Source organism: Microcaecilia unicolor, chromosome 4 (assembly GCF_901765095.1).
Source record: "Microcaecilia unicolor chromosome 4, aMicUni1.1, whole genome shotgun sequence".
NCBI classification, from domain to species: Eukaryota; Metazoa; Chordata; class Amphibia; order Gymnophiona; family Siphonopidae; genus Microcaecilia; species Microcaecilia unicolor.
In genome coordinates, this window is record NC_044034.1 from 298,921,040 (window position 1) to 298,939,963 (window position 18,924).

The 18,924-nt window shown below is 42.5% G+C and overlaps 1 protein-coding gene across 2 annotated transcripts in view; it reads right to left on the reverse strand.

Annotated features, from left to right (window-relative positions):
• Positions 1-289: 289 nt before the first annotated feature.
• Positions 290-18,924, reverse strand: part of LOC115469295 (tetraspanin-15-like) — a 376,401-nt gene continuing 357,766 nt past the window's right edge. For both annotated transcript variants that reach the window (XM_030201803.1, XM_030201802.1), the window contains one exon: positions 290-740. In XM_030201803.1, the coding sequence (XP_030057663.1) occupies positions 513-740 (228 nt within the window). In that variant the 3' untranslated portion in view covers positions 290-512. The remainder of the gene's footprint in view (positions 741-18,924) is intronic.

Genomic DNA, 18,924 nt, shown 5'->3' on the forward strand with positions numbered 1-18,924 from the left:
TATGTAGAATTCCAGTACTGTGAAAGCACCAGCTGTCTGGCTTGTATCTGCTTCCGCTTAGTATATTCACCAGCTATTTGGAGGACAGCACACTCTAATGTTGCTTTTAAGAAATTATAACACCTAAGGGATTTTTTTTTGTCTTCAACCATTTTACAATTACATGATTTTAACGTACTTACGGTATTCTTGGTTTTTCAACGTCTTGTATTCCTTTTGTGTATTCAGTGACAAACGGCCCAGACCATGGTACCTAGTACTGAATTACTTTTTTTTTTTAATACTACTCTACATGGGTATAAATATTTGTATTTTTAGTCTGGACACAGTTTTGTAAAAGTTCTGCTTGTTATTTTAAAGGCCATGTTCCTATTTTCTATGTATGACTTTTAAAACCTCATACCAATCTTGATTTCTGAAGGTTCTTTGCTCCAAAAGGCCCACGACATTCCTCTGTGCTGATGTATGCACCAGTTTCCAGTGTGTTCAGTACCCACTTATACTGAATATACTCATACTGTGTACTGAGGTTCCTGCTCAGTATCACCATCTTCATCGACATTGACTGGGATGTATCCACCCTCCCGGGGGAAACAGAGGCACCAACCAGCACCGCTTAAGTCCAACTCTTTGAAATGGAAATCTTGAATTCGTAGCAGTCTGAAATCCACAGTGTCATACTGGGAGAGAATGTCATCCAGTTTTTTCCAGTAGAACCAGGATAGGAAGAGGCCAATAACCTATATGAGAGAATAAAGTAACTAAGTATAGCATAGGACACTTGGGGGCAGTGTGTGACAATAAATACAGACTGTCCCAATAGACACATGTGTTCCTATGGACCAAAATCCTCCTAAGTGAACGTGGCAGTCTATATTATACCAGTGGCGTAGCTAGGGTAGTTGACACCCGGGGCTGGTCATTTTTTAACACCCCCCTCCAAAATCTAGTACTAGGCATGCCGAAAATACAAAACACTCACGACCTATAGAGCAATTCTACCATACCATAAGCAGTAATTTCTACGAATCACACAAGGAAAAGGAAAGCATTTTAAACACTACAGTGAGCACTAGAACATCAATTCACCTATTGTAAAACGAAACCAGACAGAATAGTACAGATCGTCGATCCTGCAGTCAATGCCAACTGAAAGCCATGTCTTTTTCACAAACACAGATGCACCCTAATCCACTATAGAATAAGTAATCATAAACTTTCTATTTAGACAAAAATTAAACTGAACCCCCAAGATGCCAGACTCTGCATACAATGCAACACCACAGAAACAGAAAATGTCCCCTAGTACTGTGCAAAATATAAAGACAGCAGATGTAAATTTGAAAAAAACTAACAAGAACCAATCACCACTTTACAAATTAACAAATAGAAATAAAATAAATATAGAAAATAAAATAATACCATTTTATTGGACTAATACAGTAAGCTTTCGGGGGCCAAAACATCCTTCCTCAGGTCAATACAGTATAGTGCTGTTACAGTATCCTATCCTGACCTGAGGAAGGGGGTTTTATTCTCCGAAAGTTAGCCAAAATGTATTAAAATTAGTCCAATAAAAAGATTACCTTGTTTACATGTTCTATTATAAACATTTATTAACACAGCTACAATACTACTTTATCCTAAAGCAAAAAAATAAAAATATATATTTTATTTACAGTTTGTTGTCTCTGGTTTCTGCTTTCCTCATCTTCCTTTCACTGTCTTCCATCCAGCATCTGTCTTTGTTCTCTCTCTGCCATCCAGTGTCTGCCCTCTCTGCTGTCCCCTCTATCCAATGTCTGCCCTCTCTCCCTGCTCCTTCCATCTACATCTGCCCTCTATCCACCACCTGCCCCGTCTGCCCTCTCTCTCCCCCTTCCATTCACTGTCTGCCCTTTCTCTCTGCCCCTTCAATCCACCATTTGCCCTCCCTCTCCCATCCATCCAGGGTCTGCCCTCCCTCTCACTCCCCCTTCCATCCAGGATCTGTCCCCTTTCTCTGCCCCTTTTTTTCAGCCCCCAGTTCCAGCCCCATTATCCCACCAGTCCCCAGTTTCAGCCCCAGCCCTTTTCTCCCACCAGTCCCGAGGTTCAGCCCCCAGCCACTTCTCCCTGTCCCCTTTTCAGCCCCCAGTATCAACCCAAGCCCTTTTCTCACACCAGTCCCGAGCTTCAGCCGCAGCCACTTCTCCATCTCCTTTTCAGCCCCCAGTCCCCACAGTTTCAGCCCCTGCCCCTTTTCAGCCCCCAGTCCCAGTACTAGCCCCCTTATCGCATCTACCCTCCTTTTTCGGCCCCCAGTTCCAGCCCCCTTCATCTCCATGCCTTACATTAGGGCCCCGCTTTTCAGCCCCAGACCCATTCTGCCACCTGACCCAGGCATGTCCCATTTTCCCACCAGCCCAAGGCATGGCCCCTTCTCAGACCCCAGTTCCAGCCCCCTTCTCCCATCTGGGAACCCCTTCTCCCATCTGGGCATCCCATTCCCTCTCCCATCTGGGCTCCCCCTCTTCCATCTGGGCTCCCCATCCCCTTCCCCCATCTGGTCCCCCCAACCCGCCTCGCCTACCAGCTCCGTCGAGACGACAGCCCTCTTCTCCTGCCACCACCCTGCCTTTTAAAAAAAATCAGTGAAGCGGCATGGCAGGCAGTGCCTCGCGTCTGCCCTGCTTGTAAAAGAAGTAGATCTCTTCGTCGTCCTCGTCGGGCCTCACTGTGTCCCGCCCTCGCGGAAATAGGAAGTTATCTCTGAGGAGGGCGGGACACAGTGAGGCCCGATGACAACGAGGAGATCTACTTCTTTTACAAGCAGGGCAGACGCAAGGCGCTGCCTGCCACGCCGCTTCACTGTTTTTTTTTAAGGTAGGATGGGAGCAGCGGGAGCGGAGCACCCCCCCACCCGCTGACACCCGGGGCGGACCGCCCCCACCGCCCCGCCCTTGCTATGCCACTGTATTATACTATTCTGAAAAGGGGTGGGAGAATTACGTTTCATTGTCAACTGCTGTGTGCGATGTGAACTATTGCAGCCCTGGTTCTGACTGAGCTGCAAGCTGAATACAGGAGAAGAAACTGCCAAGTAAAAAAAAAAAAAAGTGAAAAGTACTTCAAAGCTTAGCTTTCATTTTTCATAACTGTAATTTTTTGTATCAAGTAGGTGCTGTACAGCCGATCACCGTTTGTATAAGATCCTATCCTGATTCTCATATACAAGAAAGCTCTCTCATGTAAATTATAGAAAAATACTACCATGTCTTCTCTTATACATAATTTCTGCAACAGACATATAGGAAGCTCTGGAACAAGGGGGCATAGGGTGAAGGTGAAAGGGGATAGACTCAGAAGTATCCTGAGGAAATACTTCTTCATGGAAAGGGGAAATGGGACTTGATATACCGCCTTTCTGTGGTATTTTGCAACTACATTCAAACCGGTTTACATATATACAGATACTTATTTTGTACCTGGGATAATGGAGGGTTAAGTGACTTGCCCACAGTCACAAGGAGCTGCAGGGTGGTGAATTTGTGAAGCAGCCTCCTAGTGGAAGTGGTGGAGATGAAAACAGTATCTGAATTCAAGAGAGCTTGGGACAAGTACATAGGATCTCTAAGGGACTGATAGGGAGGGTAGATGGCGTGGATGGATGGATAGACTGCTTAGGCCATGTGGTCTTTATCTGCCTTCATTTTTCCATGTTTTCATCAAGACAGTATACACCGAGCAATTTTAACAAAGCTTTTCAATATTCTGTGCATTACCACAGTAGCAACATATATCAACTATAAATTTCTCTTCTGCTTTTGTGACAAGTTTTGTTGTGTCAACACACACAGAAGGTGTTCTCTCCACAGGAAAAACGCAAAGCAAAGGACATAGTGGATCCAAAAAAGTTCTCTCACAAGTGGTGTCTTCTTAAACACGTTCTTTATTTCAAATCAATAAACAACGTCCCGACACGAATCGTGTTTCGGCCGTAAAGGCCTGCGTCAGGGGGTCTATTGACTTTCAATATAGAAAATAATCGTGTAGATCAAACTGACAAGCAGTTAACTTTCTGCTAACTGAGATAATCACATACAGGGTGCTGCTGCACAACCTTCCCTGTCAAACCGGTAACACAATTTGATCTACACGATTATTTTCTATATTGAAAGTCAATAGACCCTTGACGCAGGCCTTTACGGCCAAAACACGATTCGGGTCGTTGTTTTATTGATTTGAAATAAAGACCTTGTTTAAGAAGCCACCACTTGTGAGAGGACTTTTTTTGGATCCACTGTTTCCTAAGTTTTGTTGTGTAACATGATTTAACACATCTAGTTTTATTAGGACCTATAAGAACAATGGCTTCCACTTAATAAGAGGGATGTTACAAAACATAATGTAGAAAAAAAACTGTCATTTAATCTGGGTTGCCAATATGTAAAGGGAACACTTTTTAACAGTTGGCTCATGTGCACAGATCTTGTGCCCAATTTTGTTCCACTGTAAAGGGAAGGGGGACATTGTGCTTAGCAAAAATCGCAGTCATATATGTTGGATTATTTGTAGTAAATAATTAGCAGATTTTAGTACACACAGCTTCAGCTTTAGAAATGTTAATTTCTTTCTTCATCTCTCTCTCATTCACCCCTGAATAATTCACTGCTGAGTCACTTTAAAGTTGAAGTAACAAAACATCTGTTTACTCACAGTTTGCAGTTAGATTATAATCAGACAGGCTTATATATACATATTACTATACATTTGTATTATCAGCTCCTTCCATGTGCTTAGATGGTAATGGATGCTCACACCACCATAGATCCTCTCAGGTTAGGAGAGATCATGAGCTCCATGTGCTCCATGTGCTGCATCTGCTGTGTCTGACCCCCACAGGAAGTTGCATAGCTGTGTGACCTCTCTAAGTAATTCACATCAGAGGTCACAGAGTAATCACAGAGAAATAATAGGTGACAGGCAATGCATGTAAAATACAATTACATTCCAACAAACCCCTTCTCATGCATAACTGTCATGCAATTATTTATTCATACAAAGTCCAAGCTTTATACGCAGATTCACAAAATGTTCTCTGGGTAACGGTTTGGTCATGATGTCAGCTGTCATCTCACTGGTGTGACAATAGTGTAGACTGATGACCCCTTCTTTTGCCAACTCTCGCACGTTGTGGTATTTCGTTGCGATGTGCTTGGTGCGTGACTGAACCTTGTCATTCTGTGACAGTCGGATGCAGCTCTGATTATCTTCCATTATCTGGATTGGTCTCTGTTCAGCTATTCCAAAATCCAGCAAAAGTTTTTCAATCCACATCAGTTCTCTGCACGCTTCCGATACGGCCACATATTCAGCTTCTGTAGAAGACAAACTCACAATACTTTGTTTATGACTGGCCCATGAAATTTGTACATTTCCATACATAAACACATATCCACTTGTGGACTTATAATCAGAATGATCCCCTGCCCAATCTGAATCACAGTAACATATTAGTTTTGGATTACTATTGGCTGAAATCTTTAATTTACAATCAATGGTACCCTTTAAATACCTTACCATCCTTTTAACTGCAGTCCAATCTGATTTGGTAGGTGAGCTGACCCTTCTGCTCAAAATTCCTACTGCATTTGCTATATCAGCCCTGTATGTGGTAGTTAGATATAAAAGCTTACCTATGGCTGATCTATATTGGATGTTATCTGGTAAAGGTTCTCTTACTGTTTCATCCTTCAGAAAATCAGTGATCATGGGAGTGCTTACAACTTGGGCATCTTGCATACCTAAACTTTCAATAAGCTCATTTATTTTCTGCTTCTGGCTTAGAAGATAAGAACCATCATTTTGTTTCTCAATTTCTATACCAAGATAGTATGACACATTACCAAGTTCTTTTATCTCAACATTGAGGTTTAAACACTTTACAATGTCCTTGTACTCTTGCTCACTTTTGCTTGCAATGAGCAGATCATCAACAAAAGCTAAAATGTATGCATATTGTCCATTTGTGCACCTAGTGTACAAGCATTTATCTGCTTCACCTTGCTTAAATCCTAAATTTGTCAATATTTCATGCAATTTATCATTCCAACATTCTGCACTTTGCTTTAATCCATAAAGACCTTTGTTTAATTTACACACTAGCTGTCTTTGTTTTGTATTTATGAAACCTGTTGGTTGTTCCATGTACAAGTCTTCAGTTATTTCTCCATGAAGAAACGCTGTTTTCACATCAATGTGGTTGACTTGCATGCCTTTTGAGACTGCAATGCTCAGAAGTGTTCTGATTGTCGTGTGTTTCACTACAGGTGCAAACACTTCATCAAAATCTTCTCCATATTTTTGAAGATATCCCTTTGCCACTAATCTGGCTTTATACCTTTCCACTTTTCCTTGTGCATTCCTTTTTAACTTGAATACCCATTTGCATCCTATAGCTTTCTTGCCAGGAGGTAATTTTGTAAGAATCCAAGTATTATTTTTATCCAATGCATCAATTTCTTCTTGTGCAGCTTTATGCCATTCAGCAGCTTCTTCTGCTGGCATTTTCTCAATCTCATCCCATGTTAAGGGCTCTTGAGCTTCTGCTGACTTTGTTAAGTAAGACAGTCTTGGGGGTGGAACACCTTTGTTTTCCCTGGGTGAGCGTCTGACAACAGGTTGGTCTGACCTTTCCGCATCCTCTAAATCTGAGAGTACTTCTCCAATTGATTCCCCTTCTCCAACTGTACTGTCTTCTTCAATGATCCTTTCTGTGTCTGCTTCCTCTGCCTGTTCCTCGTTAGATACAGATGAGTTGCTTTCAGACATCTGCCTTGGTATGGCATTTATATACACTGGCATGTCTATTATGGTTCTAGTTTCATATTCTGGATGATAAGGCTCATCTGGGATAATCCAGCCTTTATCAACCCTTTTGTTTTCATCAAAATATGTAACATGTCTTATGCCAACAATGCCAGTTTTCAGATTCAAAATTCTATATCCTTTGTGTCCTGGAGTATAGCCAACTAAAATGCCCCTTTCTGTTGTGGAATCCAGCTTATGCCTTCTTTGCTTTGGTATATGAGCATATGCTGTACTTCCAAATGTTCTTATGTGTGACAGGTTTGGCTTCCTACCATGCCATGTCTCATGTGGTGTGCGCTCAGCGCCTTTAGTTGGCATTCTGTTTTGTAGGTACACTGCTGTGAGAATGGCTTCCCCCCATAGTCTTTTAGGGAGATTGCTATCTGACAGCATACATCTGGTCATTTCCACAAGTGACCTAAATTTTCTCTCTGCAACAGAATTTTGCTCTGGTGTATAAGCTACTGTTGTGATATGTTGAATGCCTTCTTGTTCTAGAAATGTGCGCATGCTTTGTGAAGTGAACTCACCACCATTGTCGGTCTGAAGAACCTTTGGTTTTCTTTCAAATTTATTGCTCACCATGGCTACGTATTTCTTCAGCATGTCTGTGACTTGACTTTTCTCTTTCAGCAAATAGGCCACACAGTATCTAGAGAAATCATCCAAGAATATTAGCACAAATCTGTTATTTCCCAATGATGGGATATTAAACGGTCCACATAAGTCACTGTGTATTAAGTCCAGCACTTTATTACTCCTATTTCCTGTGTATGCAGGAAATGAGGGTCTCACACCTTTTTGAGTAACACAGTCTATGCATTTCTCCATTTTACCAGCATCTGCACTTATCTGAATGCCGGTGGCCAGTTGCTTACTGTAAAGATCCTGGATCACCTTAAAATCACGATGTCCCAGGCGGCGGTGCCAGATTTCCAGACTACATTTACCATCATTCTTCCTTACTTGCGCCATATGTGAGGCTTCACCTGAAATGTTCAGCTTATAAACATCATTATGCATAAAAGCTTCAGCATACACTTCATCATTTTTAGAGATTGTGCACTTACTGTTTTCAAAATGAATCGCAAATCCCTTCTTATCTAATGTAGATACACTAAGCATATTGCAAACTGCTTGGGGAATATACAAGACATCACTTACAGGAATTTCTTTAACTTCATTAGACACTTTGCATTTTAAGAATCCAATACCTTTTGCTTGGATCTTAGCAGTCCCTGCGTTTGCAGTTTTAAGAATACCTTCTTCTGGACACATTTCCTGAAAGAAATCTTTACAATTGGTTAAATGGCATGTGCTCCCTGAATCCAAAATCCAAGTACTTTCATTTGAATTATTATTTACCATAGTCAAAGATTTTTCTGCCATTAGAAAGCCCTTGTGTTTATCTTTGTCCTTCATACATTTCCTGGTTTGAAAATTCTTTAGTTCCATTGGCTTAGGTGAGCTAGAGGGAGTGTTTTGTGTTTCCTTACACCATTTAGATACATGTCCCTCCTTTCCACATGAGTAGCAAATCAGCTTGCCCTTGGGTGGAGTTTTCCCATAGCTCCGCCTTCCTCTGTTCTTTGCCAAGAAATTTGTTTCATTTCTCTCTGACTTGCTTTGAGAACACATCTCCTCAGAATCATTTATTATGCATTCCTGCCTTAGTTTTGATGTTGCCTGTTCAAAAGATTGCCCTTCAATGGCCTCATTTACAGACCTAAAAACATCAAACTTCTTTGATAGTGAGGTAAAAAGAAATGCTCTTTTCAATGCATCACACATGGGAATTCCAGAAAGTTCTAGCTTTTGAAATGAAGACATAAGATGCATAATGTGATCATTACATTTACTTTTATCCCTTAATTTGGTTTCATTCAACTCTGCCAGCCAAATTGGTTGCTGCTTTGCATATGTAGTTGCATACATAGTTCTCAGTTTATATAAAATGTCCTTTGGTGTATCTTTTCCCTCCACTAATATGGCTTGTTTCTCTGAGAGAGCTTCCAAAAGCATGCACTTCACATAATAGTTTGCATTGTCCCATTCAGCCATATTTTCAGCTGTTCTGTCTTGATCTAAGCATATATATAATCCTTTTGCTCGAAGGAGACATATGAATCTTAATTCCCATTGCTGATAATTAAACTCAGTTAATTTAGGCACCTTGAGAGAATAGAACAATGGTGAATTTCTTCCCTCAGCCATTTTCTTAGCCTTCTGTCTGCTGTGTGGGGGGAGAGAGAGACAGACTGAATCTTTCCTTTAAAACTTAAGAGAAAAATGTGGCCTTTTTTTCTGCCTGGTAATATTTCTCTTCTTTTTCAATTCCTGGACCCTGGGCCCATAACCCTTTTGTTGGATTATTTGTAGTAAATAATTAGCAGATTTTAGTACACACAGCTTCAGCTTTAGAAATGTTAATTTCTTTCTTCATCTCTCTCTCATTCACCCCTGAATAATTCACTGCTGAGTCACTTTAAAGTTGAAGTAACAAAACATCTGTTTACTCACAGTTTGCAGTTAGATTATAATCAGACAGGCTTATATATACATATTACTATACATTTGTATTATCAGCTCCTTCCATGTGCTTAGATGGTAATGGATGCTCACACCACCATAGATCCTCTCAGGTTAGGAGAGATCATGAGCTCCATGTGCTCCATGTGCTGCATCTGCTGTGTCTGACCCCCACAGGAAGTTGCATAGCTGTGTGACCTCTCTAAGTAATTCACATCAGAGGTCACAGAGTAATCACAGAGAAATAATAGGTGACAGGCAATGCATGTAAAATACAATTACATTCCAACAATATATACAGACGAACTGCTGCTTTCATCCTGGAGAAGATAACTAGAAATCAGTCAACTAGTCTTCCCCCAAAACCAACTAGGCTAATGCTAGCCAGGTATACTATCTAGCAGGGTCATAGGGGCCTGGATGTTCAGTCAAAGGCCTCACAAGTTTTTATAGCAGTTTCAATTATTGCAAGGCTGGCTGGAGAATGCTGGGTGTTAGATGAAGTATGGACATTTGTATGTAAATCTGCCTAGGATGACAGAGAATCAATGAAAAAGAAAACCCAAATTAGCTACACAAAAGCTGAAATCCTACAAAAGTGTATAGCTGGCAACTGGGATAAAGTCTTAGCAGTTTGTTGTTGGGCCAGTTGATTTTTATCTTCCTTCGTGTATTCTGTTGCTTTATTACTACATGCCATTGCTTCTACTTTCCCCAAATATCATGCCAGGATGTCACAATGCAGAGACCTAGGTTCTAGAAGGAGAGCTTTTCAGAGACATGCAGTCCAGTGACACATGCGTGGCCTAAGTGAGAGTATTCATATGCCGGTCTGAATTGATTTGGCTGCAAGTGCAGCTGTTCACTTTCGAGACCCAGAGCGTGGCTGTGCAGACTCATAAACTGGAGCTAATTGGATTTAAACTCTTGTTGCCTTTTTCTGCTAATTAACACTGATTGAACAAAGGCTACTGTTTCAACAATCAAGTGCTGCTTCCAAACCATTGAATCACTTCAATAAACTACATAATTGTAACCTAGTTTTTTTCATTGCTGATGCTGGTGCCATGTATTTACTGGAATGCACTGTACTTCTGCATAGTAATATTTTTCTTACCTCTCCTATAAATAATGAAAATGTAATCTTAAAGTCTAGAATACTGGAAGGTTGCAATGAAAAGGCATGTACAGATTTTACTATCCCAACAATTTGAGGGGAAGTTATCACATGGGCTACCCTTTAGAAGGGCTATTTTACAGTTAAGCTGGGTTATTTATTTATTTATTTATTGGGATTTATTAATCATCTTTATGAAGAGGTTCACCCAAGGCAGTGTACAGTTTAACATCAAACTTACAATTTTGTTTACAGCATAACAATAGCAAAATGTACAAGTAGAAATCCACGGGAGATGTATGTGTTAGGCGGTGAGAGTCTGATATGTACAGACGGGGAGAGGGATCTTGGGGTGATAGTATCTGAGAATCTGAAGGCGACGAAACAGTGTGACAAGGCGGTGGCCGTAGCTAGAAGGTTGCTAGGCTGTACAGAGAGAGGTGTGACCAGCAGAAGAAAGGAGGTGTTGATGCCCCTGTATAAGTCGTTGGTGAGGCCCCACCTGGAGTATTGTGTTCAGTTTTGGAGGCCGTATCTTGCTAAGGATGTAAAAAGAATTGAAGTGGTGCAAAGAAAAGCTACAAAAATGGTATGGGATTTGCGTTACAAGACGTATGAGGAGAGACTTGCTGACCTGAACATGTATACCCTGGAGGAAAGGAGAAACGGGTGATATGATACAGACGTTCAAATATTTGAAAGGTATTAATCCGCAAACAAACCTTTTCCATAGATGGGAAGGCGGTAGAACTAGAGGATGAAATGAGATTGAAGCGGGGCAGACTCAAGAAAAATGTCAGGAAGTATTTTTTCACGGAGGGAGTGGTTAATTCTTGGAATGCCCTCCCGCGGGAGGAGGTGGAGATGAAAACGGTAACAGAATTCAAAAATGCGTGGGATAAACATAAAGGAATCCTGTTCAGAAGGAATGGATCCTCAGAAGCTTAGCGGAGATTGGGTGGCAGAGCCGGTGGTGGGAGGCGGGGCTAGTGCTGGGCAGACTTCTACGGTCTGTGCTCTGAAAATGGCAGATACAAATCAAGGTCAGGTATACACATAAAGTAGCACATATGAGTTTATCTTGTTGGGCAGACTGGATGGACCTTACAGGTCTTTCTCTGCCGTCATCTACTATGTTACTATATAAACATAAATACAATGAAAGAGGAAACTTGAAAACAGCAAACTGAAACCTAATAATAAGACTACCATGAAACAGGATCAAAAATATATACATTTAACAGCACTGAAATTCAAATAACAGAGATATATTAGTAACTAGGTCTCATTGCCTAAAATGGGACCTGTGCTAAAATAAAAGGAAGTTATTGGTAAAATAACCCATCTTAACAGTAACCCACATTGATAATTCCCCCCCCCCTCGAAATCACACTTATTTCATTAGAGTGAGGTTCCAAGTGTCCTATGGAAGAAATGGCTGACCAATAGCTGATAGAGATGCACAAAATGTAGACAACACCACCAAGAGAGATGCGTTGGGTTTCAGAAAGCAGATACTGAAGACTACACATAGGGTTAGGATTTTAAAGGCTTTTACTCTGTGAAAGGAAGACTTTATAAATGCTATGTAAGTAAGCTTGTTTACTGATCCAACATGAAATCATGAAAAGAGGGGAAGAGGAAGAGGCATCATAGAGGCTTTTCTCTGGGTTTGACATTGACTGAATAGGAGACCTGAGCTGGAAGAAGCTGAGGGAGTGCAAATGAAATTATTCTTGCCCTGTAGATTCTAGTGGGGAGGTCAGTTATGGTTGATGGACCTCCCCTGGCCCTGTAGATTCTAGGGGAGAGGTCAGTGATGGTTGATGGACCTCCCCTGTTCCCTGGCTCCCTCAACTCTCCTCTTGTGAGACAGAACCCGCCCCCCCCCCCCAAAGGAATCCCAGAACGTTGGTTGGAACAATGGATAGCAGGAGGAAACAACAAGAAAAAAGTGAAATGCAGGTGGAAATTGGATGGAAGAGAGTAGTAAAGAACATAAAGGAATGTGAAAACCAAGTACTGTTATGATGAATGAAATAAGCACTGGAAATGTCCATCAACTGCAGAACTTCCCAAATAAACAGGGCTTCTTTACTTCCAGAAATAGGAATGTTTGGATAAGGAGTTTTCTCTTCTGTTTTGTGTTTTCCCCCCTAAATAAGCAGAACAACATTTGTTGCTATTATGCAGGGGCTGATATAATAATAAGTACAATGCATGGTTGTGTGCATATTTTCATGCATGCAGATGTAGAATTTAGAAAGGACTACAAATCGGAAATAAGATGTCCAGGCTTAAGTTCCACTAACATCAGGGTGTGGAACTAGGGTTTCTGGTGTCCTCTGCAACCTATCAATTAGTGCAGTGTTCCCTTATTATCTCCAATTCTTCTTCCCAGCCAGCATCTCCCTTTTCCCTTCCCAGCTCCAGCATCTCCCAACCTCTCCCCTCCCTCTATCTAGCACTGCCCCTTCTCTCTTCCCTTTCCTCCCTTACAATCATCCATCTATCCAGCATCACCCCTTCCCTCTCTTCCCCAGTCCAACATCACCAACCTCTCTTTCCCCCTCTATCCTCCTAGTCTAGCATTTCCCCTCAAACCTCCCTCCCTTCTGGGGAGCCTTCAAGCACATGTGCTCCCTCCCCATGGCAAAGCAGCAGCAGAAGGGGGGGAATCAATTTGTGTCTGTAGTGTTCCAATGCCCCTCATTGTATTGCTTCCTGGAGTGCAGGATTGGTGCAACAGATTAAGTGATGCTTGCAGCAGTTGTGCTGGCCCATTGCTAGTATATTGGAATAGAATTTGCCCATGTTGATCCTATTCAGAAACAGATGGTGAAATGGATGTTTATGTGCCAGTTATGTACACAAGAGCATCCATAAACATCTAAAATATCACGGGTCAATATGGGCACAAACATTTTATGAAATAGCAATATAAACATTTTATATTCTGGAACATAATCATCTATGTCAGTCATTTTGGAAACATAAATGTTTATTTTTTTCCAAAGCTGGCAGAGTGCCAGTTTTATTTATTTATTTGTAGCATTTGTATCCCACATTTTCCCATTTTTGCTTTGGAGGGGGAACATCAGCCACTAGAGAATTAAGGGGGTGACTGCCCCTAATCTCTTTAGAGGAATGCTGCTCAGTAGGGACCATTTTCCTAAATCTAGATGTCTCGAGTAGCTGTTGTAAATCTTGCCATCAATCCGTTTAGACACAGATGTGTTTCCCCCTTCTGAAATAGGGAATGTGGGGAAGATAATCAGCTGGTGGCACTCCAGGGCTGATGCACAAAACTTACCGTGCTTGCAACATTTGCTTGAGACCGGTAGTAGCCGGTCTATAGCAAATGTTATTTAGTGTCTAATGCACAAAGGGATTCTGCATCCCCTTCACCATTCACCATAGCAGCTACTGATAACCCTATGCAAATGTATTACAATAAACTCATCAGTATTAAAATGAGCATTCTGTGCATTGCACTTAAAGCAGTGCCTATCTTTAACATGCTAGATTTTACGGCAGGTCAGGAGCTGTCAAAGAGGAGTCCTCATCTATGCTGGCAACTCCAGGGCTGACCCCCTGTCCAGTTCCCTTCAGCCGCTGCCTCCTGATCACCTCCCGCCTGGTGCAGGAAGTCCTTCCCTACTTCCGGGGCTCTGCTGACTGTTATTTTTCCTGGCTCCCTTTCTACGTACCCTGCAAGCTGCGTGTACACCACAGCTTCAGCTTCAAATTGCACCCGAGCCCCCGCCGCTCTGATTTTATCCTGAAGATGAAGGTAAGCTCGTTTCAGTTCAGGAGCTCTCTCCCCCCCCTTTTCCCCTTGTCCTGGAAACAACTGCTCTGCACATGTGCTTGGAACTTCCAGGGGCCCATAACAAAGGTCACCATTAAAATTCCATGCACCTCATTTGCATGCTATTCCCTTCATGCACCAGTTGCTGTTTGTGAGTCGGGAAGTTCACCTGCAGCTGCCATAAACTTCCTGAACCCCTACGTCTTGCCCCATCCTTGGCCACCTTTAAATCTAGACTGAAAGCACACCTCTTTAACATTGCTTTTGACTCGTAACCACTTGTAACCACTCGCCTCCACCTACCCTCCTCCTCTCCTCCTTCCTGTACACATTAATTGATTTGATTTGCTTACTTTTTGTCTATTAGATTGTAAGCTCTTTGAGCAGGGACTGTCTTTCTTCTATGTTTGTGCAGCGCTGCGTACGCCTTGTAGCGCTATAGAAATGCTAAATAGTAGTAGTAGTAATAATTTAACAGCAACCTTTGTGCACTGGCCCTCAGCATTATGCTAAGTGCATACTAGGCTATGTCTGGGCTCTGCCATTGAATTTCTGGATTTACAGAGTTGGCAAAACCATAGCCAGTTAAGCGCAATATTCAACATTTAACCAGCTATGGCAGTCCTATCCTTATGTGGTTACCTTGGCCGGTTAAATGCCGATATTCAGCATTTAACCAGCCAAGTGCTGATTCTGTCCCTGGAATGCCCCCAAAATAGCCAGTTTTGAGTTGGGCGCTAACTGGACATTTTCAGCAGCACTAACCAGTTAAGTGCCACTGAATATGACTGGTTAGCCCCAAGAAAGTGATCTGACCAGTCAGGAGCTTTTCTAGCCAGTTAAACTGCTTTGAATATCGACCCCTACATATTTATTTTATAAGCCCATCCTAGGCACACCCAGAACATTCTCACACTGCACCCCCTTGCCATGCACATTTTAAAGTTTTAGACATCCCCATGTATGTATATCCCAGATTTGTAAAATTGGGATTTAGACCTTTATGCAATTTAAACATCTAAGACCTGAATAATATTTCTACAATAAGCAGGAAGAATTCTGCACACAAAAATGTGCAAATTAGAACTTTGCCATTTAATTTTTATGCTAATTACGGCATTAGCTATCACTCTATGATGCAGAGATGTAGATAGGAAACTCAGCAGGTGTATCGTTTCTCTTTTAATACTGGGAATGTATCTCCTGGTCTGAAGGGGAGTAGAATGCATTAGTGCCAGCCAGCCAGCATGATTTACCTGTGATTTTTCTTCTTATTCCTAGGTGAGGACTAGAATTAGAGGAAAGGGAATGGGATTTGATATGCTGCCTTTCTATGGTTACATATTATATGCAGGTATTTATTTTGTACCTGGGGCAATGGAGGGTTAAGTGACTTGCCCAGAATCACAAGGAGCTGCAGTGGGAATCGAACCCAAGAAAAGGTGCAATAGATGAGGAGAGAGTATGCTTGAGTATCCTTCACTCCAGTCACCATCAGGTTCTACTGCCATGAAACCTTTTTGTTTTCTATCAGCGATGTATGCTAAACATACACAAAGTAAAATCATACACATATGTACATATGCACCCTCAAGTGGTCTATCAAGTCTTTAAAAAAAACCCTAAACCTAAATCTGAATTTTTGCAAGCATAAAATAATGCCTAATGCATTAAAATGTTTATGCCCACAAATCTATGACATTATGCACATAAAACATTTATTGCATGCAAAGAAATTCAGAATTGTGCATCTAGTTCCCAATGCAGAAAACTGTACACTTTTTAATGCCATTGTAATTTGCATACTATTAGTTTACTACATTGTGAGTAAAATGTTTGTTTTGGGTGCATTAAGAAACTGTTCATTGGTTTTCAGAGCACATTCTTAACACACAATTTATTATATTAACCCCTATAGTGCTATCTAAAAGCAGCAGAACATGGATCACAAGCTCCATGCCTTAATATGCAGGGTCTTGCCTGGGATTTTCAGAGGGTGCTAATCAAACAGCAGCACAACACGCAGAGATTGATTAAAAAAGACAAAAAGATAACTGAATTAATTCAAGATGTTAACAGCAGTGTGCTAATAATCTGCTGTCATAAGCAACTTTTCAGGGCTGTGGTTACACATTCATCTACCTCAGACTTTAATGGATCCATCCCTCCCCACTGTGCATGAAAACCTGTCTTCATTAGCAGAAGGTCATCTAAACATTTTACAGGCTGCATAAATATTCAGCAGGATTAGTGCTCAACAATCTCATGATATCTAAAGAACAGGGAGATGCCATGGGCAGAGCTCTGGTAGCTCTACTGGTTGTGCAGAATCCTTTCCCTGGAGTGGGGAAGGATTGACGTGACTCCATAGCCTGTGGTAACCCTTAACTTTGCAAGTATCCGCCGAACTGTCATGATGCTATCCTCCTTCCTGCCAGCAGGAGGCATAAGAACAGCACTTTTACCTGCTGGTGCTCCATCTGCTGTAGTCATGGCATACAAACACACCAGTAGGGTAAGGAGGGGAAGGGAAGAAAATTCCAAGTAGGAAGAGGTTGACATAAATGTCTGTATCCCCATACCATCTCACCAACCATTCACCCCTTCACCTCCTTCAGCATTCATCCTTCTCACCTCTCCCTACCTCTTTTCAGTCTTCACTTCCTCTTCATTGCTCTGTCCCACCCCTTATTAGCAGTTGAGTTTCAAATCTCAGCCCCTCTCCTCCTGTCTCACACAGCACACAGGGAATAGGAGGATAGGGGATAAAGCTGCCAGAACAAAGAGCAACTCCGCTCCCTAGTTCAGCTTCTCCCCTCTTGTTCCTTGTAGGGTGAGGGGTTGAATAGGGAGGGGAGGGTGGAGGAAGAGAAAAGGGTAGGAGGAGACTGGAGGATATAGAGTGGAGAACACTGACCATTCTGACATAAGCACCATGAATATTTTCAAGAGGAAAGGTCAAAGCTGGCCTGGCAGAGGTTAATGCAGCTAACCGCTTAAATGAGATCCTGTCAGGGCCACCAAGAAGGGGGGGGGGGGGGGGGGGGGGGGGGGTGGGGGCAAACTTCCCCAGGCCCGGGCTTAGCATCGGCAAGCTTCTTCCTGCCTGCTTCCAGGTCTGTTCTCTCCTGCATGCCGCCCAGGACCCAGATGATTACATTAACATGATATTGCGTTAATGTAATCATCTGGGTCCCAACTACTGGCACACAGGAGCACTGAGGCAGGAAAGGACAAAGCAAGGGAGCAGTGCAGCTGTGATTCAGAGACAGAAAGATGCGAGGGCAGCGGTGGCACGGGGGGGGGGGGGGGGGGCACACGGCGGTTCAGTCCTGCCCCGGGCCTGGCTGTGTCTCTCGGCAGCCCTGGATCCTGCTTGTCAGCTCTCAAAAATGGAAGACAATGACATGTAATTCTTTGCCCATCTCCTCTGTTTGTATTTATTCAGGGCTGCAGAGGGGAGGGGGGAAGGGGGCAAAATTCCTGGGCACGAACCACCAAGGGGTCTCTCCCTCTCTCCTCCTCCTGATGAGACCCGAGTGATCGCGTCCTGACAGGAGCAGGAGGGAGAGAGAACTCTGGCGCTGGTCTTCTGCCCATTGCTAAGCGGCTGCTTTTCCTCTCAGGCGCGTATGCTCGGTTTTGAAATCAAGCAAGCAGCCTCAGGGGCAGGCCGTCAGTGCTGGAGGAAGATGTCATCAGTTGGCGGGGCCTTGGGATCCCCGCCAGTCACGGTATTTTAATGTTGCGGGGGCGGCAGCGGTAGCAATTGGGGGGGAGGCAGTGGCAGCAATCTGGGGAGGGGAGGGGAGGGGGAGGCGGCAGTAGCCCTGCCCCGGGCCCAGTTCAGTCTCTTGGCGGCCCTGTGTTTATTCATTTATAACACGCCTTTATCCAAGGCAGGGAACAATGCAACATACAAAAGACACGATCCAAAAAATACATGGGTAATAGCACCAATCACACACTCTTATAACTACTATTCATATGCACATGAGTATCAGAATTTTAAATTTAACCTTTAACAGGTTATTGGACCTCTTATGAGTCACCCCATTTCAAGTCTTAACCTCAACAGCCTCAATCATTTACTCCTCTCAATGTGCTTACCTACTTACCTTCTGATGTACATTTTTTATAAGTAAAAATGTAAACAAATTTTAAGCATTTGAAGATAAGTAGTTAAGCACACTGAGAGAAGTAAATGATTGAGGCTGCTGAGATTAGGACTTGGAATTAGGTGACTCATAAGAGGTCCAATAACCTGTTAAAGGTTGAATTTAAAATTCAGATACTTCTCACGGCTGATAACCATGGGGCACCCTTGTATGCAATGCACATGCAAAAGAAAGTCTGTCCTCCATGCAAACCCGTTGAAATTATCAATAAGAAAAGATTGGGAAGGAAGTGACGTCAGCAGGGACAAAGTGAAAGTGTTGAGAAATGGCAGCCTGATCCCTTAGCTGGAGCAGGAGAAATAAAAGTAAAGCCTGTAATTATTGGCGGATTATTTTTAAAACTCACTTCTGGTGCCCTGTGAGCAATGGCAGCACAGAAAGTTTAAGTACACTTCTGAGAAGTGAGTTTGCAGGTTGGGAGTGTTGCAGAAAGTGAC